At 37.3% G+C, this 26,003-nt stretch overlaps 2 protein-coding genes and 2 non-coding genes across 4 annotated transcripts; 2 read left to right on the forward strand and 2 right to left on the reverse strand.

Annotated features, from left to right (window-relative positions):
* Positions 1 to 2,889: 2,889 nt before the first annotated feature.
* On the reverse strand, positions 2,890 to 3,747 carry LOC144438043 (uncharacterized). Its single transcript, XM_078127076.1, has one exon. The coding sequence runs from the start codon at positions 3,745 to 3,747 to the stop codon at positions 2,890 to 2,892; it is 858 nt and encodes a 285-aa protein (XP_077983202.1).
* A 2,052-nt stretch (positions 3,748 to 5,799) lies between these two features.
* LOC144438044 (E3 ubiquitin-protein ligase TRIM45-like) lies at positions 5,800 to 8,262 on the reverse strand. The gene is made up of 2 exons (XM_078127077.1): positions 8,248 to 8,262; positions 5,800 to 8,061 (listed from the first exon to the last, which is right to left on the reverse strand). The coding sequence occupies exons 1-2, from the start codon at positions 8,260 to 8,262 to the stop codon at positions 5,800 to 5,802; spliced, it is 2,277 nt and encodes a 758-aa protein (XP_077983203.1).
* A 512-nt stretch (positions 8,263 to 8,774) lies between these two features.
* On the forward strand, positions 8,775 to 8,939 carry LOC144438344 (U1 spliceosomal RNA). The gene has a single exon (XR_013481042.1). It is a non-coding gene; the product is annotated as a U1 spliceosomal RNA (small nuclear RNA).
* Positions 8,940 to 14,916: 5,977 nt separating this feature from the next.
* LOC144438345 (U1 spliceosomal RNA) lies at positions 14,917 to 15,081 on the forward strand. Its single transcript, XR_013481043.1, has one exon. It is a non-coding gene; the product is annotated as a U1 spliceosomal RNA (small nuclear RNA).
* Positions 15,082 to 26,003: the final 10,922 nt, after the last annotated feature.

A 26,003-nucleotide genomic window follows, 5' to 3' on the forward strand; every position in this document is an offset into this window, starting at 1 on the left:
CCGAGTGTGATACGTATTTGGTGGTGTGTTAAAGTAGTCGTTAACTGTTTGCGGGAAGTGACCGGCCCTCAAATCAAAAATAAATAAAGAAGTATTAAATTTGCATTGCTGGTGGACATTTAGAATTCCTAGTTGCTGAAAAAGAGGGGAGGAGGGAGCATCAATATTTGAAAAAGTTATAAAGCGAATAACTTTCTTTTGAAGGTTTAAGATAGGCTTGAGAAATGTATTGTATGTATTGCCCCATATCTCTATACAATATGAGATATGGGGCAAGATCATAGAGTTATACAACAGAAGAAGAGTAGATTTAGGTACGTAATAGCGAATTTTGGAAATTATGCCAATAATTGGAGAAATTGCTTTCCTAACTTTTTCAATGTGTGATGTCCAAAGCATATTTTGATCTAAACACACGCCAAGATAATTGGTTGACGTTACTTGTGAAATTTGTGAGCCATTGATGCCCAGACTTCCCTCCATTTTCACCAATCTTTGCGAAGTCTTAATAATCATGAAATTAGTTTTTTCTACATTGATAGTGAGCCTATTGGCGTCGCACCAGTCACATACTTTCCTGAAGTCGAAATGGAGTTGATCAAGCTGAATTATATTTGAGGGATTGTTGATAAATTGAAACAAGTTTGTGTCGTCGGCAAATAATCGAAATTCAAATGCATCAGTAGCGTTCACAATATCATTGATGTAAATCAGAAAGAGAAGGGGGCCTAAAATTGAGCCTTGTGGTACTCCACATTGTATTTCGCTATATGGCGAGGTAACATTATTTATACAGACACACTGCTTACGCTGGGAGAGATAACTTTTAAACCAAAGTAAAGGCAAGCCTCTGACACCATAGTGACTCAGTTTCTGAAGAAGAATACTATGGTCTATTGTGTCAAAGGCTTTCCGCAAATCAATGAAAATACCACATGTCAGATAACCATTGTCCAGCTTATTAGCAATACCAGTGATCAGGTCAACCAGGGCAAGCTTAGTACTGTGTTTTTTCCTGAAACCAAACTGAGTTTTGATGAGGATGTTGTATTTTTCAAGATATTTAACAAGTTGATGATTGACAATAGATTCAAACACTTTACTGATTACGGGCAAAATTGAAATGGGGCGATAATTGCCAACATCGCATGGCGAACCTTTTTTATAAATAGGTATTACCTTGGCAATCTTAAGAAGACTTGGAAAAATACCATTGTTGAGAGAACAGTTAATTATATGTGTGAGAGGGCATGCAATAATGTGAGCAGCGTGTATAACTAAGAGGGGATTAATTGTGTCCTGACCGGTAGCTTTGCGGGGATCAAGCTTGAATATTTCTCCCAGGACGTCTTCTTCAGACACGGGGTGAAAGAAAAAGGAGTTGAGGTAGTTCCCATCCAGGTATTGTCTAAAGTCTTTGTTGCTTGTAATCTTTTGAGCAAGATTGGGCCCAATACTAGTGAAATAATTATTGAATTCTTGAGCAATATCTCTTGTATCTGTTAAGCATGTGTTTCCAGGGTTGTTTGTAGTTAATTTATCGGGAGTACATTTGGTATGTGTTTTGTTCAACATCTCTTTAATAATAAGCCAAGTTTTGTTGGTGTTGCCAGAGGCATTTGAAATTTTATTGGTGTAGTAGTTTTTCTTAGCCAACCTAAGGAGCTTCGTCAATGTATTCCTGTACCTAGTATACTTATTTTTAATTTGGTTATTCCTTGGGTGATTTTTCATTTTCGAGAAAAGTTTATGTTTTGTATGTATGGATGCAAATAAGCCCTTTGTGATCCAGGGTCTTTTAATTGACTTTTGTGTTCTTGTAGATGTTTTTATTCGAAGATGTCTTCTGATAACAGTATGAAATAAATCATTAAAAATATTGTATACTTCAGACGGGTCTTCGCACATGTGGACTGGTTGCCAGGATACATTGCTTAGGTCAGCTAAAAAGGCCTCTTTGTTGTAATTCCTGAAATCGTAGGTGTGTGTTTTGGTAACGTTTTCAAAAACGTGATGCAGACTTTTAATAATGCCGAAAATTGGATAGTGGTCTGAAATGTCTGTTTCAATTGTACCGGACTCAATAAAGTGGTCAGTAATATTTGTCACCAGGTGATCTATTACCGTGTGTGAGGTGTTAGTAACTCTGGTAGGGGTGTTAATTAATTGTGTCATATTGTATGTATTCAGGAGAGAATTGTAATGAGTAACGGGTGGGCTGTCTAAAGATGTGTCAATATTCATATCGCCAAGGAGAATACAATCACGCCCGTTCACTGACACCTGATCAAGGCATGCTTCTAAACTGTCAATGAATTCATTAAAAGGTGTGTTGGGTCTTCTGTAGATAACGCCTATAACAATCTTTTTGTTGTTGATCATAGTTTCCCCAAAGATAGATTCGCAGTGATTAATTTTACATGTGTTAATGCGAGAGAAGGACAACGAGTTGTGAAAATACAGAGCGACTCCACCACCTTGTGAGGCTTCACGATTACAAGTAACGAAAGTATAGGAAGGCAAATCATAAAGACAGCAATTTGAATCGGGATGTAACCATGTTTCCGTTAGAGCTATAAAAGGAAAATTTTGATCTAACATGCTTAAAAAGTTAACAAAGCTATCGAAGTTTTTTGTAAGGGATCTGACATTGCAATGTAGGAAAGAACATGAACTGTGTAAAAGATTTCTATCAGAATTGAACTGGTTGACTGTGCAAGACTTGCAGCTGTATTTAACTATGAGTTCTTCGTTCATCATGAAATGGCTGACATACTTAGAGAATAAGTAATCGAAAAATAGTTACCCACTACTTTGAATATCTTCAATGAGACAAGTCTGATGATATTGTATTCAATAAAGAAATACATGTAATACGAGTATATTTAGTTAGACGATACGATCGAGATCTCTTATAGTTGCTACGATGATTGCTGGGTCGCCGACATTTTTCCGCACGTAGATTTTGCCATTGTGCGTCCAAATGAATTTCCAGTGTTTTTCGTTGCGTAGCTGATTTACCTGGAAGAAGAGTTGCTTATTAGTTGGTGTTAAGTTCTCGTTGATGTAAATACGATTGTTGCTTGTGACGCCAATGTTACGGGTAGTCTTGCCTTTAAGGTTTTTTCTTGATGAATACAGCTTATTTCGGAGGGAACGACGAACGAACTTGACGATGATTGTGGCTGGTTTACGCTGGCCATTACTTTGCCGGCTAGGTCTTTGAGGAAGACGATGTGATATATCAATATCATCAGGCGAAACATTGACACCGACGATCTCAGCTACTTTAACCACGATATTATCTGTGTCTTCATTTCCATCCTCAGGTATACCTGATATTTCTAAGGTGTTTCTTCTGGTGTATTGATGTAGTTCGTTGACTTCCTTTGTTGTGTTAGCTAGTTTGTCTTTCAAATCTTTGTTTTCATTTCGTAGACTTTGCAGTTGCTTTGCGAAGTCATCAAAAGAGTTACTCACATAGGTAATGGACTTCTGGAGTTCACGTATGTTGTTTTCCATTGCAGTAAGCTTGTCGACTTTAGCGGTGAGCGTAAGCAATGTCGCCTGTATAGTGTCAAGTTGTGATTTCTCAGGCACGTGATTGTCATTGTCAGTAGTAGCATCGGCCATCTTGACTGCACTTGAACTTGTTGTTGGAAAGCGATGAAGTTTACACGACTTGCAGAGATGCAGGTCGCCCTGGGACAGCTTAGCTCTCGAGTTACCACAATCCTGACACTTCATAATTGTTTTCAAATGGTTGCAATTGTAGAAAGCGTTTGTTGATAATGGAAAATTTGAGGTTTTTGCTGGAGCGAGGTGCACATCGACCTTGTGCACGCTACCCCACACTACTAATTGTACAACACATAGACGTTCTCCAAGCAATGCCAAATTTGTAAGTGATGACATGGATGGCAACATATATTTGTCAACCAGATTAACACTATTTCATGCAAAAAGACAGCAAATCATTGTCAGCTTGCAATATCTGAAACAAGAAAATGTGTGTGAACATATTCTACTAGACCAGTCTATTCACAATGTATCTTATTTATTCGAGTCGTAGCGGGGGTGGTGGTGTGGGGGGGGGGGGGGGGTATGGGTTTTGGCGACCAAAATCTGGCAAAAGGGTTTCCAGAAAAGCTATAACATTGCCTTCAACTAGTCTAGAGAACTGATCGTAAATGTGTTCACAAAGTGTGGAATACATATCCTCGATCAGATGATATTTAAAAAGAGCTTTGACCATATCTACACGTATTTTAGTCCTTTAGTTGGCATACACGAGTAGATCAGATTATCACGATAATTTTCTAAAATTAAATGTGAAGATTTAAAGTAATATTAATTTCCACACGTTTCATGACTAATGACGAAATGACTAATGACTAATGACGAAATGACTAATGACTAATGACTAATGACTAATAACGCAACTATATCCATCCATCCATCCATCCATCCATCCATCCATCCATCCATCCATCCATACATACATACATACATACATACATACATACATACATACATACATACATACATACATACATACATACATACATACATACATACATACATACAGATATGTTCAGGTGTTTACCTAACGCCGACATTACCTTGAAAAAGAATATTTATTCGAAACGTCGGAATTTACATCTATTTATACGGACTGATTTACAATTAAGTTCCATATGCATTTCTTTCTACATACATATACATACATACATACATACATACATACATACATACATACACACACACACACACACACACACACACATACATACATACATACATACATACATACATACATACATACATACATACATACATACATACAATGCTAAGCTTGTTCATGTTTTGAAAAAATACCTTTATTTTTCACACTTTCTCTTTTATCAGTAAGATATATAGACATTTTCATAGTCTGATTTCATTTTAAATGACGGGCGCCCTCACACATCGATTCGGTCAACCCTTTCGCAGCTATAGCAGGCCAGTGACGCAACACGACTTATCTCTATACCGTGGCGGTGGTCTATGTTTATCAGTGTCCCAAAACACCAGCTCTGGACTTATCAATAAAAACACAATAACCGAAAAAATAACTTGCTTATAGTCGCAATATATACAGTAATGATGTGATAGTAGAACGAGTTAGAGAAATTCTGAACGAAAATCACAATATACTCATAATGAAATTAAAAACTATATCATTACATGTTGTAATACATTACTGACAACTTTCCCTTCTTTTTCCACAACATATTTTATAAACATTTTTGTATTGTTTTGCTTTGACAAGAATATTGGCGAGAAAATGTTACATTTGGGTATGAACTGTTTGTTATGATAATGCTATACAGATATTGTCTCAGTTGTTAGTGTTAACTTTTTTTAGAATTCAATATTCCACATAACAAATTCCAAAGGTGAAAAGAACAAAATGGAGAGTATTTCACAATTACTGCTTATATTTACCTTACTTATCAAGTTTCCCCCTCAAGTTCAACTACAGATAATAATATTTTATATTTATCATGGTATATCTTCTGTCATATCATAACTTTTACATTATTTGAATTGTAAATTATTTTCACTTCACAGTTATCACTTCAAATACAACACAAAAGGAAATTTCATTTGATGCTGCACACAAAATTTTGATTTTGTACAGTTTCGGTGCTATTGATGCCACTGAAACTGGGAAGGGGGTATCCTCACACCTGTTAGCATATAACAGTGACGTCATGAGAGTGGTTGTTTACGTCACAGTCCTACAGATTATGTCAACTATTGTGCAAATATTTTAATGGAATTATCACTCCCATCAGTTACTATGACTTTGCTGAATGGTTCGTCATCTTGTACACAAATGCCACGTGGGTATCTTAAGCCATCTTGGTCATTATCAACACGACCTACATATTCCCCACCTGATTCAAATTTCACAACTCTGTTATTGCCATAATCTGAGATGTAAACGTACCCAGCCTTATCAAGACATACCCCACAGGGATGTTTCATCTGACCATCCCCACTTCCCTCAGAACCAAACGAATACCTAAAGTGCCCATCAGCATCAAACACCTGGATTCTATGGTTATAGTTATCGGATACGTAGACATTACCATCATCATCAATACAGAGAAATCGAGGGTGAGAGAGCTCGCCATCCATGTTGCCTTGACTACCAAATGACTTGATATGGTACCCAACTTGGCTGTAAATTTGAATACAACTTGCAGACTGGTCGACAACGTAGACTCTACTGTTGGTAGGATTGATAGCGATGCCAATGGGCCATTGCAGTTTTCCCTTTCCAAAACATCTGATTACCTTGCCATTCTCATCACATACAATTATCTGTTTATTTCCAGAATCAGTAATGAAAACATTGCCATTGTCTGAAACATCTACGTCGAATGGGTTAACTGGACATCCACAATTAGTAAATTTAAATTCTCCCGTACTCTTCCCACCTGTGCTGAAAGATTGTAATCTTCTGTTGTTGTAATCGCACACTAAAACGTCTCTGTTTTGGGTCATTGCCACACCCCATGGATTATCCAACTGCGCAATACCTTGCCCGGGCAAACCAAACTTGGACAAGGATCCTCTCCTAGGAATAACGTTAATTATAGCTGGCGATCCCTCTACATGTTTCTTACGTACCCATACTGATAGTTCGTGCTCTCCGTCCTCATCTGGTTGAGTTTTCACAGTCACTGTTCCATCTTTGTTGCCATTAACTTCTACCCAAGGATTCTTATTGTCCGGTGTTTTCATCGATGTTTCAACCTCCATCGTTCTTAATTTATTGTTCCTCTGACTTGCATGACTTGGTTCCATTGCCACGGTAACAGCTACGTTTTCACCAACTCTTACAAACTTCGGAATATCAGTAAGTTTATAAGTTGCCTCCGATGTGATTACAATTCCTGCCGTTTTCTCTTTACAGAAATCACCACATGCTAGGAATTCCATATAAGCGCTTGCTGATGGAGAAGTTTTCGTTTCCATTTTAAGCAACTCTTCCATTCGATCAACCATACCTTTCTTTGCCGACATCAACTGTGCAGCATTTCCATACTGCATCAGTTTCTCTGCATAATCATTGGCGCTAAAAAGATCGTCCTCGGTACCTTCTAGTTCTTTCAATTGAGCGTTTAGATTCTTTTTCCTGCTATTGTATTCATCGTTCAAGTCTGTCAAGAGATGAGCACTACTTTCTTGTATCATGCGGGTGACTTCTTCAACGGTATTTTGAACGTGTTCGTTCACTTTCTTTATCTCTGTCTGAAAACGTTTGTCTAATGATTCTGATACACCTTCCACGGCCAGTTTGCTATCGTTAGCTTCAATTATCTTCACTTTTACTTCTTCGATCGTGTTCGACAACGTTTTACTGTAATCGCTGGCCGCATCGTTCACACACCTGTATTTATGGGTTGTCATCGGATGGTCCAATGCCGTACACTTCAGACAGATCGTCACATCACAAGTATCGCAGTAAAATTCGACTTGGTACTCTGGGTGACGACTACAGTACAAGGGGGGTTGGACTGAGACGGGGTCATGAGACTTCGCAGTGTTGTATTCATCTAGCGTGACAACGCGATGAGTTCGTGTTGTTGGTAAATTTCTGTGTGCGACAACACAATTGTCACAGAGCTCGACACCACATTCGATACAGTATGTAGTACACTCTCCCCTTCTACACCCAGCACATTTGGCTGATTCTCCAGAAGCATGGTCTCGTTTCGTGAACATTTCAACCAAGTGATCGATAAAGAAGTTTGTAGTTATACCAGATACCCCGCCATTAGTGAGTCGATAAGTACGTCGACATGTCGGGCAGGTAATACTACTGTCACTTCCCTTCACCACTTTCGTCAGACAAGATTCACAAAAGTTGTGTAGACACGGTAGACATTTAGCATTCTTGTATCTTCCTGAACAGATGATGCAGAGAAGAAAATTCTGATCAATTTGTTCGAGCAGCTGCAGCTCGTTGGAAGCCATGGTGTAGATATAAAGTGACGCTAACGCCCACTTGTGTGCATAGAAACAGTATTTCTTTTAGGCAACACCTTTATAAATTCAATCGATACTTCGAGGTACCATGTATTTTTTGCAGTGTTTATTATTAATTATGTATAACATGTTTTGGAAAACGAGCAAAGTATGCGTACTTTGTGCTCAGTACAATAGAAACATCTTTCAAATATTCGCCTTTACGCCATACGGCGACATTGTGATCAAAGATCGAAGTATATCTACCGGGAAAATCTAAACCGCGTATATTGCACCCTGAGGCCTTAGTTTTAAAATTGTTTAATCTTGTGCAAGTCGTCTACATCTGCTCATACAAAATTGTGAGTTCTTTTTATATGATTAATGTTGCTACGCAGTTACATATCAAAAGATTTGCCTTACACTGTATTACAGGATATATGTATATGTGTGGACATTATGTCGTATGTTGCCACAAAACTAATTTGCATATTTATTACCCACAATGCAATGATATGTTGGTCGCGTAATTTTTCAATCCGAATTCATTCATTCGTCTAAATATACAATAAAAGTTATCTCATATTGTAAAGATATAATTTGTCTATTAAATAGGTACATTTTGGGGTTTTCTAAAGATTTTCAGCGTGAAATAAAATAACTTCATAGTCAGAGAAGCGTTACCGATTTATAAACCGTTGACAAAGTTTTACTTCGCTTGATACTGTCAATTTGTGTGCCCCATATTTGGCATACTTACCTGGCACAGAGGTCAACCATGATCATAAAGGTGGTTCCTCCAGGGCGAGGCTTGTCCATTGCACTCCGGACAGGTTGACCCTTGCGATCACCCCAAATGTGGGTGACTCGGGTGCATAATTTATGGTAGTGGGGGACTGCGTTCGCGCTATCCCCTGATTTCTCAAACAAAATTAGAGCTTTTGAAAGAAGTTGATTCAAATGAACTCATGTCTTATATTATTATTATTGTATCATTTATTACTGTGCGGAATTACGCACATAACCTTCAATACCGGACAAGTTGTCTGTATCTTCTATGGTGTGATTGGCTGAAACGGATCTTTTTCAAAATTTGTGTCATTTGTTGCATGCAAATTGAGTGCTGAGCATCCCGTATGGGGTCATGTCAGCAGTCAAAGCGAAGTGCAACCGTACGGTGATAAACGCGTAGGAGTTGAACAGACATACGCACATTGACTTATGTGGAACTAAATGTTGTAATAAACTAATCAACTTTGTTATGGTTTCTTTTGATTTTTTTTTCTATAATTCCTTTGACTAAATAAATGGAAATGTGTGGACTTTCATTTATTTACCTTGTTTAACTTTAAAAATAGTTTAAATTGCTAAAGGTATTGGGAAATAATCTAATTTTATGTATATCACAACTAAGACATCTTATTTTGTATCATATTCCTTCAAGAAAATACCACGACAGTATTTTAATATTCATTAATTTTTGTTGTTGTAATGTTCACACCACTGAATGTCAGCCATACCTTCCATGTTATGTTTAATCCATAAAACCTCACACAAAACATGAAAAGGTGAAAACATACATACATACATACTTACATACATACATACACACACATACATACACACATACATACATACATACATACATACACACACACACACATACATACATACATACATACATACATACATACATACATACATATACATACATACATACATACATACATACACACACATACATACATACATACATACATACATACATACACACACATACATACATACATACATACATACAGACATATCCATAAACCCAAACACATAACATTGATATTAAAGTCAAAATATATTTTATTATAGAGTATACAGTCACTTTATTCAACTGTATCTGTTGCAGACCAACATATAATTTGTTCACTTAATTAAACATGAGTTTCATTTGAGCACCATGTAAATCTTTATAACGATAACACTAAATGCAAGCATCATGGTTTCAGATATATTGACTTGTAAAAAGTCATACATACTGTTTTACATACATACACAGTGAGTGTCTCTCACCTGAGTATTGTGTTTAAGCAGTAAATGTAAACAGCATAGTTTTATAATAATTAACTTCAACAAAACTCAAATACACTGTTTTGCAAATGAGTCTCACCTGAGTACATTGTACATCTTTGTAAATAATATGTATAACCAATAAATATCAAACAACAGTTTAAACTGACTTCAAAAAATGTTAAAACTAAAGTGTTTTACATGTGATGACTTTCACCTGAGTATATTGTGCCTCTTTATATAAAAACTGTACACATAGTAAATTTATACATGTACATTGACTTATTCAAAGTTTAATTAAAGTCACTTTTACATTTTACTTCTCACTTGAGTATCATGCACATTGTGTGGGTAACAAAATATGTGTATATACTTGTTTCACATCTCTTATGTACCTTTCTGTAAAAAGTTATCAATAAAAAAAAATTAAACTGTTATCAAAAGTAATGTCTTTCTGTTTGGTACACTTGGTTTCAAGTTACATCTGACTCAGTATACTAAGTGTGACTAATCATAATCTATATGACAAGGGTAAAGAAAAACATATCTTTCCAATATGATCTTCAAAAATGCACACCTAAATTTTGCACACAAACATCTAAAATTAAAATACTTGTTGCCTTCCTTCATGGAAATCATGAAATATGCCCAAAATATTTTGTCTGGCTATTTCTCTTTCTCATGCTTACTGTGGCACCTTTTATTATAATAATTTTACATCAACGAATCCTGACAAATGCATATACCGGTATAATTACAAACAAAACACATGTATGATACAACATACATATTGTAAAATACAAGGACTGTCAATTTTAAACCTGGAGAAGTGCTGGAGATATGATACATGAAAATTTTTATATGCTACTCATTCTGATGGTTCTATCCAGTCAACAATTCATCTACTGTTGCTTTAAAATGATCAAAACTGTTAAAGGTCTGGTCAGTCAGACCTTTTGAAGTCAATCTTTTATACTCTTCACACCAACACTTTTTTCTATATTTTTTATGGCCTTGTGTCTTTTTACCACAATGTGTGCACAATGGGAAATTAGAAATTCGAGAAGCTTTATGTGCTGGTGTACTAATTAATTCTTCGCGTAATTTGCATTTGTACGATGTTGACCGTGCCCAGTATTCTTCATTTGAAGCTTCACTAGCAGTAGCCATATATGACTGATGATGTGGCATATGGTCTGGTCTGGTCTGAGTTGGCATGATTGACATATCAATCGTCATTTCAGCTGATGTTGCTGTTGCTGTTGGGGTCACACAGTCATATCGACTTTTATGTGTTTTTGTTCCTGCCATACTGGGTTTATGGTAGTAGGACATTGGTCCAATTAGGCTGTTGCAGTTTGTTTGGTAGGCGTTCAGCGTGTGGGATCTGGTCATGAGAGGTGAATTGATGAAGCTTCGTGAGCCCGACAACAGTCACGATCCACATACATGAGACTCGGTACTGGTTGAGAGGCAGCTTTGTAGCGATTCATCAGTCCCTGAGCCATACCTGTATAATAAGATCATATGTTTACATTTCAAATATATTTCTTGCTCAACCCATGAAAATTATAGCTAAAAAATAACCAATTTAATTTATAATGTTAAAGCATGAAGCAGAACATTATAGAAATATCACAATTGTCCACAGAGTGCAAAGTTTCAGACAATTCACAACCTGTAAAGTTACTTGTTCCTTGGTAGGGTAGCAATGTGAATATCAAAACATTAACAAATATGAATTTATTTACATGGATATTGATTTTTTTGTTCAAATTGTATGTTATTAATATCCTTATGAATGACATCTCCCAAAACACTATGAAAGATACAGTTTTGATTGAATTTGAAGTAAAATGCAAACGTTTTATTTTCATTCCCCTTTGAGTAACTCTATGATTGATAATTAAATGACATTCAAGATTCAAGAAAGGCATTTTAATAATAATAATAATAATAATAATAAAAATATATTTATTGCCATTGTGCATCATTTAAAAAGAATACATGTACACTAGGAAAATGTTGCAATGTCGCTCAGGACAAACAATCTCTATTCCAAACAAGACAACACCAAAACTACCAACATGAGACAAGAGTAAAACTGTTAAAACTAAAAGATTATCATGACAGTGACTGAACAGCGCATGGGAAGAAACTGTTGCTAAAACGTACCGACCTGACTTTTAAGGATTGATAGCGGCGGCCAGAAGGGAGCAACTGAAAAAGGTCATTTGCGGGATGTGTACTGTCAGTAGCAATAAGAGAGGCTCTGCGGACAATTCGTTGGTGGTAGAGATTTTCAAGACATGGCAAATCTGTGCCAATTATTTTCGATGCAGTGGCCACGATCTTGTTCAGCTTCAATTTATCACTTTTGGATGCAGCTCCAAACCAAACTGTTATCGAAAAAGTTAGTAAACTTTCAATAACTGCTCTATAGAATTGAACCATTATACTTTTGTTGAATCCAAACTTTTTTAATTGCCTCAGAAAGTAAAGACGTTGCTGTGCCCTTTTCAGGATGTTATCAGTATTCTTATCCCACTTTAAATCGTCCGAAATAATAGATCCTAGGAACTTGAAGCTGTTCACAATTTCTATGGGGTTGCCATTGATTGCAAGTGGTTCTGGGTGGGATTTGTTTTTCCAGAAGTCAATGATCATTTCTTTTGTTTTTGAAACATGGAGATCAAGGTTATTTTCTGAGCACCAGCTAACGAGATTATTAACTTCATTGCGATATGCACTTTCGTCAAACCATGGTTTGTTATACGGGTAGATTTTGACTTTCTTAGTTGGAACACATAGACTTTCACAAAAAGCAATGTTACGTAGTCACACACTGAATCGGTGTACTCGTCAATGTTTTTAGATGTTTCATTAAATACATTCCAGTCTGTGATCTCTAAACATGCGCGGAGATTGTCAATTGCTGCATTTTCTCTATAAAAAATAAATAAGATGTGACAAATCACCTGTGTTATCCATGGAGGAGAAGCTTTACTAACAGGTTGTGGACTGTCTACACTTGGCTCACATCAGATGTGGACGCAGAATCCAAAGTCTTCAATAAAAATATTTTAATAACAGCATAATTAGTCATTTTATTAATTAATTAATTAATTTATTTTGGAATTAATTGTTGGTATTGTATAATTTAAGTAACTGTATGGATTTAATAACATGGACATAAAATACCTGGTTACTGGGAGCATCAGAGGTTTGTTGTAAATCACTTCCAAGATTATTTATCCCAGATTGAGTTGGTTTGACTTGATCCAGTGATACATCCTGTGTTGGCTCATTCACTAAATCAGATTATAATAGACAAGATACATATTACATACTGTCTTTATCATCACTGACACAAGCTTTGTTTATCTCCTAACCTCATCTGATAATAACAAATTCTGAATCAAATATCTGATTTCAGATTTCAAGGTAACTGAAGTATAAGATGCCACAGAGAGATACAAGGAAAAAAACATATAATATTCATGCATACATGATTGTTGCATAGCACAAATATACACTACCAAATTAAAGTTATAGATACAGGTTCATCATATCTATATTCATAACATATTAAAAGTTATGAATATAGCTGTAATATTTTTTGAATTCATATCTTATCATATGCCCCTGCCATATCACTCCACCTCAGATGACATTTAACATAATATCACAATTAAATATGGGACATAAACATCATGACATGCACATTGTTTTGGTAGTACTTCCATACTTAATCACACATGTATGCACACAAGTCAAAATGCACATGTGATTCATCACTCGTGCATGATTCATGAGTGGGTGGCCTCACACCAAAAAAATAATATAATTCCAACAGTAGATAGATATAACTGAATTTCACTACCATACAGTATCTTTTTTAAATGACTCCATAATATTGTCTGACAGACATTCCCTTGTTGAATGTTGGTGCCCTCTGCTATTGGCTGACAGCGGAGAGCACCAGTAATGGCCAGTCTGTCAGACTATCCAAAATGCTGATTATTATAAATAGAACTACACAACCAACCTGTTTCTGTGTTGTCAGAGTCAGCATTTGTCTCAATATTCTTCTATGCCAATAAAAAATCTGATTCATCATTCCATGTTCTATCAAAATCTACTGGATTGAATGTGTCAGCAGGCTTCGTATGAAGAATTGACTGAAAATATTTAACGTTGGATATAATACAGGTTAATTGTTTAATCTTGTAATAAAATTGAAAACACAGTAGTAGAATATGATTATGAGTGCCGATCTGGCGGTGCCCCTTCATTCACAAGTATCAGTTTAGGTAGCAAGTGGGAAGACATCATTCAAAACAAGAGAAGTCGTCTGAATAACAAACTTGCGTGAGGTGACAAAATGGCGGATAAACAAGGGGGTGTGTACGCAAACACGACATCTGATTGGTTCCGACTGTAGACTGTAGACACCCAGCCAATCAGCGTACAGCTTTGACTGTAGAATTGCACCACTGTAGACTCCGACTCGACACGAGCGAGGCGATTCTGCGATCGCTCATGACCTTGCCACAAATAATTTGCATATTTATTACCCATAATGCAATGATATGTTGATCACGTAATTTTTCAATTCGAATTCATTCATTCGTCTAAATATATAATAAAAGTTATCTCATATTGTAAAGATATAATTTGTCTATTAAATAGGTACATTTTTGGGTTTTCTAGAGATTTTCAGCGTGAAATGATAAAATAACTTCACAGTCAGAGAAGCGTTACCGATTTAATAAACCGTTGACAAAGTTTTACTTCGCTTGATACTGTCAATTTGTGTGCCCCAAGTTCGGTATACTTACCTGGCACAGAGGTCAACCATGATCATAAAGGTGGTTCCTCCAGGGCGAGGCTTGTCCATTGCACTCCGGACAGGTTGACCCTTGCGATCACCCCAAATGTGGGTGACTCGGGTGCATAATTTATGGTAGTGGGGGACTGCGTTCGCGCTATCCCCTGATTTCTCAATCAAAATTAGAGCTTTTAAACGAAATTGATTCTGACGAAATAATGTATCGTATGTTAGTTTCTCACTTAATACTGTGCGGAATTATGTAAGTTACATGTGTTATGTGAAAACAAACAAGGGCTCACCGAACAAGTTGTCTGTATCTTTAATACTTATACAATATGCTTTGGTGTGATTGGATGAAACGGATCTTTTTCAAAATTTATTGCATGCAAGTTGAGTGCTGAACGTCCCGTACCCCTAAGAAAGAGTGAGTGGGTTAGGGAGCGATCAGTTTTTACGGCCGGGGGGGGGTTAAATCGGAGGGGGGTGGACCTCAATTTTAGACTCAAAGAAGGGGGGGGGGTCATCATTTTTACAAAGTAAATTGGAAGGGGGGCGGGGTCACCTTATTTTCAACAACTGAACGAAATCATGAACCACCCTGCTGTACTTAAATTTCCATACAACGCATACAATAAACTGGCTATAAATATACGTTCAAATATAACATAAACTCTGTCTCTTGATACATCCCAAGCATATGACACGGAGTCATAACATTGCACCTTTTTAAGCAACAATTTTGTTAGAAATGACTTTTCAATATTGCAGGCCATTAGTTGCATTGTGTCATCATGTGGTATAAAAACTTACATGTGTAGCTGTACACGTAACACATAAGAAATAAAATACCTTGAAATTTACTGGATGGACTGACCCTAAAATCTGTGCCTCCATTGACCTGAACATGTTGAATTGCACACAAACATAGCCAATAGAGACACACTTCCCATTCCTCACTGAAACGGCTAGTGTCCCGAATTAATTTTGTGTATGTCCTGAACTTATGATTAATTTTGTGTATGTGCTGAATTAATTTTGTGTATGTGTCGAATTAATTTTGCCCCTACAATCCTTAGTGCGCGAGATTCCTTATTCAAAATAGCAGCCCGCAGTGGTGCTCGACGGGTTGTCATTCGAGAAAGGAATCAAGGAGGATTCTACCAATTTTTGCTAAATCTAAAATCAGTTGTTTCTGTCTCCCCTGAATTTAGGATCGACAGACGATCTATATGAAGTTAAGTTTCGAATGTTTGATGCCACAGGGACTTTTAGGGCCGTAGCCTGACCAAATTGCCAAGGGGGGCAGAACTTTGTCTTGGTGCAATCTTGCATGTAAAATTTAGAAAAGTGCTAATTTACATTAATTTGCATCTAATTTACATAATACATTTTTAAGCATACGCAATTAGATATCATATGTAAGGTCAGAAAAAAAAATGCTGGTCAACGGGTAAACTAACCCATCACATTGGGTAAGTAGGTCGATTTCATTTTCTCACAATGCTGACAAGGATAAAACAAACCATATATAATGATAGCAAAATATTTCAGGTCGAGTTTAGATAGAACTTATTCAGTCTGGTCATCTTCATACTATCTCATGCAATTTATCTGCATAGCTACAGTTAGGAAATGTACACAATTTACGGTTAAACAAATGGTGTAGTGCCTCTCACCCTCTCTTCTCATAAAATGTTAAACCCCGCCAATTGAAACTCAAGCATTATTTTAGCCACCCCTTCTGTCACTACAGTGATATAAAAGCATATGGTACAATGATGCATTGGAAGGAGACAACTCCAAACGTGAAAAAAATTGAAAATAAGACAGTGTGAGAGGCCATTTAGAAGCATAAAATATCAAACCATAGACATAATAAAATACCAGAATTGAAACAATTATGCTATGCACTACATATTATTTGGAAGTGTAAATTGTTGTGGCAAAGCTGAAAGATATTATGCGGATGTGCACATGGTAAATGACTTCTCCTTAAGTTTAATTTGGTTCCAAAATATCCCGAAAAAGAGCAAAACATTTCAAGACTTTCAGACTTTTGATGGCCCATTGCCCAATGGTCGTAAACATTTGTTCAATTCTTTTTAGTGCACATTGGATATTTAATCTCAATCCATGCTTGTATGCCTCATCAGAACCAAGTAAACCACTGTATAAGATATTATATTATTTGGAATAGACTCAAATGTATATTGTTACATGTCCTATTCAGAAAATATAAAGAAATGTCCTTAATTTTGAAAAAAAAATGCGAAGCCCGCATGAGGATATATTGCCCATCACCAGAAAAAATATATGGGTCGGTTGAACAGCTTTTTCATTTTTTCTGGCCTAATGTCGTATCTTTCAAAGTAGTTGCCGAAAAGATGTCACATTCAAAGTAAAATAATCATTTTCTTTACCCAACTCTCAAAACTGTTATGGCCTCGTTTATGTCGGAACCCAAGGTGAACTCGGTGAATTCTCCTTGTCATTATCATTATAATGAAAATTGAAGTTGGATTTTGATGTCGAAGGTACAGCTCTGTTTACAATTTCAAGGCCATTCTTTCCATAGCAAATTGTCGCTTCAAAATGAATTGCGGAATAACGCTAGTGTCAGTGTGCAATGAGATAATTATATCAAACAACATTTTAACTAAAGACAACGTCGAACACAATTATTGAAAGAAATATCTTCAAATAGTGGATCTTAAACTGCGTACCTAGTTTAATAGTTTTTCAGGGCCACCAATTATTCCAAAAAGAGATCTGCCGTTTTATCAGTATGAAATGTTTTAATATAAGGAACAAGATGTAAATGATATCGAGCGCATCTTGGGAGTCACTGCATGCAGCATAGCAGGCGACCTCACGTTGAACGAGTCGACTTTTTCCGTCTTTTTTTTTAGTATAGTTTCACTCGCTGACATAATTATAATTGCGACTTGCTCTCTTCAAATGGAGACTTCCAATTGAAGACTACTGTTACTCGCGGAAAATGCACAGTGCATGTGCGCACTTCTTTTGTACTTTCCCGCACAAAGAATTTTTAATTTGCTGCAAAAGTTACAATTTAGCCAGGAATCAGCAGTATAGTATACAGTAATTTTAGTGAACTATCCATTTAAAATCGCACATGCTAGAAATCGGCACGTAAATAACGATTTTAATAGCATTGCTATGTATTCAAAAAGTAGCTTTTTTTTTCTTTCTTTTTTCCAAAATCTCAGGGGGCAGCTGCCCCCTTGCCCCCCTCCCCCCGCAGGCTACGGTACTGACTTTGTCTTTGCTTTTGGATGACTTAGCGAGAGGAGGGCCCATTCCAACGGGACTACCTTCCCATAAGTTTCGGCTACACGTTCAACGTGTACGTGCGCGCACGTGTGACGTAGGAGATTTTGTGCTACTACGTCGCAATTTTGACCTACTTCTAGCTCTCTGCGTACCTGACAAGTTTCGCGCGCGTTTCGAACGTGGCGACAGCTAGCTGTTTACATGTAAGTAAACAACGTGAAATTTCTTTTAATTTTTTTTGTAAAATCATCAATAATATAATCAAAAATTTTGATGCTTTTAGCAAGGTTGACCCTTCACAACATAATACACCTCAGTAATTTTGTTTTCCTTGATAAAATATTTAAAATACAGCCTTGAATCTGTGGCTGCCTTCACGTAACTGATTTTGCACAGAAATCATGATGTACTGTATGACGATGAATGACGCCCTCATCTAGTATACCCCCATGAGTATCTGTTTATTTGCTGGTTTATTTAATTATTTTATTTGTTCCTATACTTGTTCTTTTGCTTGTTCATTTGTCATTTATTTGATAGTTTATTTATTTATTTATTTAATATTTACTTATTTATTTGTTTTATTTTGCTTGTCACTCGGTTCCTGGGTGCCCTGTGGTCCGATTTGACCCTTTGTATAAAATTAATTCATGTTCCTATGTATTAGTATAGCGATTTCATATTCGAGTTCCTATTAAGACAGTACGCAGTAAGAGTAAGAGTAGTAAAGTTTCTTGACCCCTAAAGGCAACGTCTGTAAATTTACGTAATGTGATTGGCTAACGATCCTTGCAAGTGAACTTGGCCAGCGTCCAAGTACTAGTCACGCCCGGCTTACGTGATAATTTTCAGGTCAGACGACCTAATTGACAGGTCATTTCGACCACAAATTCGAACCGCAAAGGGAAATGTCGTCAATTTCAGTAGTTACTAAGTTAGAGTTATTTTTAGCGGAGTGTCTCGTACCACTGCGGTGGCAGTAGCCGATCCTCACTGGAACGGCTAGTGCCACCACCCGCCACAGGGGCGTGTAATATTTCATAGATTGTTGTTTTCTTATTGCTTAGAATGCCGTTTTCTTAGGAAAATATCGTACGAATCTTGCTGCTACAAATGTATCAATCTCTATACTACTAAGAAGTCTCTTCTCTTTACATGTAGGAATATATTAATCAAAAGGTTGTTATATTTAGTCTGTAGACCTGGAAAACAACAATCTATGAAATATTACACGCCCCTGTGGTGTAGCGTAGGCATTGAAAACACTGATAAACTAGCCGTTTCAGTGAGGAATGGCTAATGCCACCAGCCACGATATTTCTCGTCGCTGAACATCTCTGAAAATTATCGCGTAGGCCGGGCCTGACTTGGACGCTGGCCAAATTCAAATGCAAGGATCGTTAGCCAATCACATTACGTAAAATTTACAGACGTTGCCTTAGGGGTCAAGAAACTTTACTACTCTTAGGAACTCGAACATGAAATCGCTTTACTATTACTAAGGGACCGGTCAGTTTCTTCGGCCTGGGGGGGGGGGGGCGGTGGATTGGTAGGGGGGGGGGGTCACCCTGTTTTTGAAATTGGCAGTAGGGGGGGTCATGCTGTTTTGAAAATTGTGGATAGGGGGGGTCATTGTGTTTTAGATTGTGATGGAAGAAAAAAATCCTTTCTACAATGGCATATCCTTGTCTGAAATGTGGTACATGTCAATATTTGTTCTTGTCCCTGTTTCTTACATGAATTCTTTAACATTACTTATTAGTTCAAACCTAACTATACATATTCATATACATGTACCGGTATTACCTACCTACCACACTAGTTACAGAATACGTCATGTAAATGCTTGGCTGCTTCACAATCAATGCTTCGCTTATATTCCAGTTTGGGGCAAAAGTGAACTTGAAGGTTTCGCAATGGTAATTTTCATTATAGTTTATAAATGAAGTTAATCTAAATTGTTCTACTCGTCATGCTATTGACACTACAAATCACCACATCTCATCAGATTCCAGTTACTATTATACACTAGGTATGACCACCTAAAGTTCTCTAACATACCGGTGACTTTATTATACATGCAATATTAATGCCCCTATATACTAATGTTAGTGACGTGTGATATGAGAAACTCATTTAAAAACGTTTTACGTTAGCTTTTCAAAGCTTGGAAATATTACCTCAAAGGTTATGAATAACCTAAACATTGCCTTAGTATCTCAAGCAAAAAACTCCATATCTGCCAGGGGGAAAACCCCAAGGACTCCCTCACCCCCAGAGGTCACTCATACATTCAACCAACAATCAGATGCACCAACAACCTTTTTACTGTCATAATGGTATTAAACTTTTCTTAAATATTTTCACCCTATTCTAATTTGATATGATATTGTCTTTTCAAGATCTGAAACGTTTGCCAAGATAGTCTAAAATTGCCTTAAACTCCAAATCTCCCCTACCAATGATACTACCATTATAGATGTGCTGACCTTTACTACATGTATATAATGATGCCATTTAAACTTTTTAAGAACATATTTCAACCCTTAGTGTAAGTTATAAAGAATAGTTTCTGATACTTGCTGTCTTGTAAAGCATGGATTAAGTTATTGCTTGAAAGGGTCTGAATAGCCTAAATATTGGCTTTAAGAGTAAAAATTCTCCAGGGTTTCTAGAGGGAGACCCCCTCAGACCCCCCACATGAGGTGGACATATCCCAGTCTCAAGCTCTTCCCCTCTTACTGTCAAGATGCTATCAAAGTATATTTCAAAAGTATTTCAACCCTATGTAGTTGCTTTTAACATGTTGGTGTTGTCTTGTAAGGCTTGGAAATTATTGTCTGAAAGGGTCTGAATAGTCTCAAAATTGACTTTTCAGAGTTAAAAACCTCCAGGGTTTCTAGGAGGAGACCCCCTAGGACCCCCACCCCACATGAGGTGTACACATCCTAGTCTCAAGATCTCCCCCCTACCTCTTACTGTCAAGATCCTATCAAACTATATTTCAAAAATATTTCAACCTTATGTAGTTGCATTTTACATGTTGGTGCTGTCTTGTAAAGCTTGGAAATTATTTTCTGAAAATGTCTGAATAGTCTCAAAATTGACTTTTCAGAGTTAAAAACCTCCTGGGCTTCTAGGGGGAGACCCCCTAGGACCCCCATAAGAGATGTAAATATTCCCTTCTCAAGCTTTCCTACCTTTCACTGCCAAGATGCTATTAAACTCCTTTTCGAATATATTTACCCTGTGTAGTCAATAATTATAAATATGATAGTGCTAACCCGGGATCTTATAAAGTAGATGCAAGAGTCAAGCAGTCCACACTGAGTCACGATAAAAAAATACCTGTCATGCGAATATTATATATGGGGGGGGGGGGGTCATCATGTTTTAGAATTAAGTGATAGGGGGGGTCAGCCTGTTTTTAGTTTTACAGATAGGGGGGGTCAGTGACTTTTTGTCGGCCCGATTTAAGAATCCACCGCCCCCCCCCCCCCAGGCTGGAGAAACTGACCGGTCCCTAATACAATCATAGAAACGTGAATTAATAAATCGGACTCGAGAAACAGCGCCTGCTTGTTCTTCCGCGCTATACTCCAATAAGCTAACTATGTCTAGACTAAATAACAATAAACATGGCGTACCAACAGTTTAGTATTACATGTCGTGCGCCAAAGTTTCCACTGCGCTAAAGTTTCCGTTTGTATGATATGCGCATGCGTCGAAATTAGCCGGAAATTCTGTCGCACTTAATGCGAAATTGTTTCCATTGCGACAAACTTTCCGACCGTCAGATCTACATTAAATCATAGCCAAAAGACATTTATTCTATAGCGATCCGTATGTTTTGAAAGTTGAATCGAAATTATGTTCAATTTCCCACTTTTTATTTCCATTGCGACAAACTTTCCGACCGTCAGATCTACATTAAATCATAGCCAATGACACTCCTTCTATGAGCTGACCCCAAACTACAGAGATGAATTAAACATGCAGGACCGACCTAGCAAATACTAACATCGACTGTTGAGAACTAAATTGTCCAATCACAATGGGGGAGATTCGGAAATGTATTGACATACTTAAAAACAAACCAAAAAAGCGAGATGGAATCTCTGCAGAATTTTGGAAATATTCTCCACCTGAATGATGATATGTTACATATTCTTTACCATGAAGTTCTGAATAGTCGTGTATTCCTTAGTGTCTGGTCTGTAGGATTGATTACACCTGTATTAAGGAGGGTGGTAAAGACTCTCCTGGTAACTATGGCAACATTATGCTACTTGATGTCATTGGAAAGATCTACGCCCAAATACTATGTGATAGTCTTAGCTTATGGTTTGATAAGTACAATAATATAATTGTGAGACTCAAATTGGTTTTAGAAAAAAAGAGAAGTACTCTTGATAACAGATTGATCTTGTACACTCTGATTGAAAAGTATGCTTTATTGTCTGAGAAGGCCTTCGATAGGATACGTCATTATTCTTTGTTTTACAAGCTGTGTAAAGCTGAAAATGGTTCAAAGTCTTCTCGTACGATCCTGCAAACACTGTGGATCATAATTTTTAAAATGAAGGCACACACGTTCGATAAATTACAGGGATAACATCAGTGCACAACACACGGAACAAATATCGTAGTCTCCGTAGATATCGGATAATCTCATTCATATGTGTAACCACTGTGTGCGCATGTGAGTTGACCCTGTGATTACCTCATGTACCTAGATGTACCTTGTGATTACCCAATCCGGAAAGCGGGCGGGGTAACAGCGAAACTTTTGGCGCACCACATTACATACTCTTGTGTTTTCGATTTAATCGAAAACACAAGAGTATGTAATGTTCTAATGATGCCCATGATTGGCCAAGTCGGTCTCGCCGTAGTATACTTAGGGAAGACGTGGGGAGACATCCGGCATCCATGGTCGATCGGGGTGATGGAAGAAGCTGTTGAGCTTGCGAGTACTGTGAAGAGTAATCTTATAAAAGACAGAAAGATGACACATTTGATGTGAGAAACTGTGTACCGTAAGTAAATTTAACATCGTCAGTTGATCAGTATGATTTTCATTTTTGTCTGGAGTTGCGAAAGAGTGCGAAATTAAACCCCTGGTCGATCGGGCTGTGCGCTGATTTTTCATTCTCGCAAACCAGAGCATTTTTTCCCTGCTGAAGCAACGAAAAATAATAGACACTCCGAAAATAATAATGCGGTAGCGAAGGTAGCGGTAGGTAACGGAGGGTAGTGTATTATTTTTTCCCAGCAGAAGCACTGAAATGTGGTAGCGAACTTAGGTAGCGCTAGCGGTAGGTAACGACATATTTCACTGAGATGTGGTAGCGAAGGTAGCGGTAGGTAACGGAGGGTAGCGACATTTTTTTCCCAGCAAAAGTATTGAAATGCGGTAGCGGAGGGTAGCGGAATATTTTTTTCCAGCAAAAGCACTGAAATGTGGTAGCGAACTTAGGTACCGGCGCTAGCGGTAGGTAACGACGAAATGTAGCGAATATTTTTTTTTCCACCAAAAGCACTGAGATGTGGTAGCGAAGGTGGCGGTAGGTAACGGAGGGTAGCGAATTTTTTTCCCTGCAAAAGTATTGAAATGCGGTAGCGGAGGGTAGCGGAATATTTTTTCCAGCAAAAGCACTGAAATGTGGTAGCGAAGGTAGCGGTAGGTAACGGAGGGTAGCGAATTATTTTTTCCAGCAGAAGCACTGAAATGTGGTAGCGAACTTAGGTAGCGCTAGCGATAGGTAACGACGAAAGGTAGCGAATATTTTTTCCACCAAAAGCACTGAGATGTGGTAGCGAAGGTAGCGGTAGGTAACGGAGGGTAGCGAATTTTTTTCCAGCAAAAGTATTGAAATGCGGTAGCGGAGGGTAGCGGAATATTACCCAATCCGGAAAGCGGGTGGGGAAACAACGAAAATTTTGGCGCACCACATTACATACTCTTGTGTTTTCGATTTAATCCATACATGATGCCCATGATTGGCCAAGTCGGTCTCGCCGTAGTATAATTAGGGAAGACGTGGGGAGACATCCGGCATCCATGGTCGATCGGGGTGATCAATTTTATAAAAAGTGTGTGTGTGTGTGTGTGTGTGTGTGTGTGCGTGCGTGCGTGCGTGCGTGCGTGCGTGCGTGCGTGCATGTGTGTTGTACACCGTTTGTGTGACTTGTCAATAGGGGCACTTTTCAGCCCAGGTACATATATGTAATTAATATTCTACATATTATTAATGATAAATTAATAAATAATTTAACACTACACTTTTTAGCCGTCACCTACAAGTAATGAAGGGTATATATAATGAACTCATAACAGGAAAACGTTATGTGACACCTATTAATCCACGGCCCAGGAATGCTATCGAAGCATTTTTACACAACAAGAAGCAACCGACACCGTCAACAGGTGGAACGGCTTCAGAAACTACGCCTGAGAAACATATTAAATCTACCAGATCTGACAAATGATGGCATTATTGAACATAGAGCTATGTACAACCCCATCACTGAAGTTCGCATTCCCAACGATTACAGAACTTGCCATGATTTACCATGTTCTCCCCTGCCATACAGCTGATTCGGAGCCGGAGTCAAGAAAAATTTTACCTGCGTAAAATAATATCCGGGCATGCGTTCTGCGCATGCGCAGGTTTAAACAACAACCCCCCCCCCCCTCAGCCCCCCATATATCATATGCCGTGATTACCACGCCAAATTCTAACCCCTGTCAAACTGTCAAATAATATCCAGGTTGAACTGCGCTCATATTTCATCAACTGTGTATCTTTTGGACGCGTAAGTTTTTAATTGTTTTAATTTTTCAAAAATGTTGTTTCAACCCAGAACCAAACGAAATGTCAGTCACGGTACTAATACCTCTTCTTTGATAGTTTGATAAAACACAAACAGACATCACTGGGGAAAGAAAACAGCCTTGCATGAAGGTCAAGAAGGCAAAGAATTTCCTATCTTTTTGTTTAAATTTTTAAAAAAATGTTTAGGGTTGGCAGTTTAAACTAGGGTCATTCGAGCTATCAGAAATACACAATTGTTTTTTATTTTGCTTATTAAGGCCAAAAAAAAAAATTGTTTGGTTCCGGTTACCGACCCCGTCTAATTTTTCACTGATTACCCTAAACATTTCTTTTTAAGTATTCAAGAAAAAATAATCAAATCGCGAAAATTATGAAGTCTCGCCAGAAATAGTGGATGTGAAAGACAATATAACACTGTACTTCCAATATGTAATGGTTGAACATCTAATGAGAAAAAACCATGAACACAGAGACCATATAGAAAACAACAGAAAACTACCTGAACTAAACACTCAATTAAAAAAAAAAATAATAATAAAAAAAAAAAAAAAAAAAAAAAAAATCTACCTACCTCAACTATTCTAAAATTGATCATAAACAAAACCGCACAATTTTTTTTATTAGGCCTAAAGTACAACATTAATTTTGTATTTTTAGTCTCTGAGGAAGAAAATGCCACAGTGTAACCATTCCTGTAGTTTGGAGGAGCTCCTAAGCAACCGTGAGAAACAAAATGAAGTATTCCGTGATTTTGGAGAGTTACATCGTTTAACGGATGGTATATCAGTGGGAAACTGCAAACTTCTATGCTTTGGAAAGGAAAAGTCATTTGATTCATCACAAGTACCAATTGTGCTTGCTGATTGGACAGCAATTTTACAGGTACAGTACTTCAAAAGTTGTATTTGATTACTAAGAATGCATGCATGAAAAGCTGAATTTCAGTTTGTGTA

The sequence above is a fragment of the Glandiceps talaboti genome, chromosome 7 (genome assembly GCF_964340395.1).
Source record: "Glandiceps talaboti chromosome 7, keGlaTala1.1, whole genome shotgun sequence".
Taxonomy (NCBI): domain Eukaryota; kingdom Metazoa; phylum Hemichordata; class Enteropneusta; family Spengelidae; genus Glandiceps; species Glandiceps talaboti.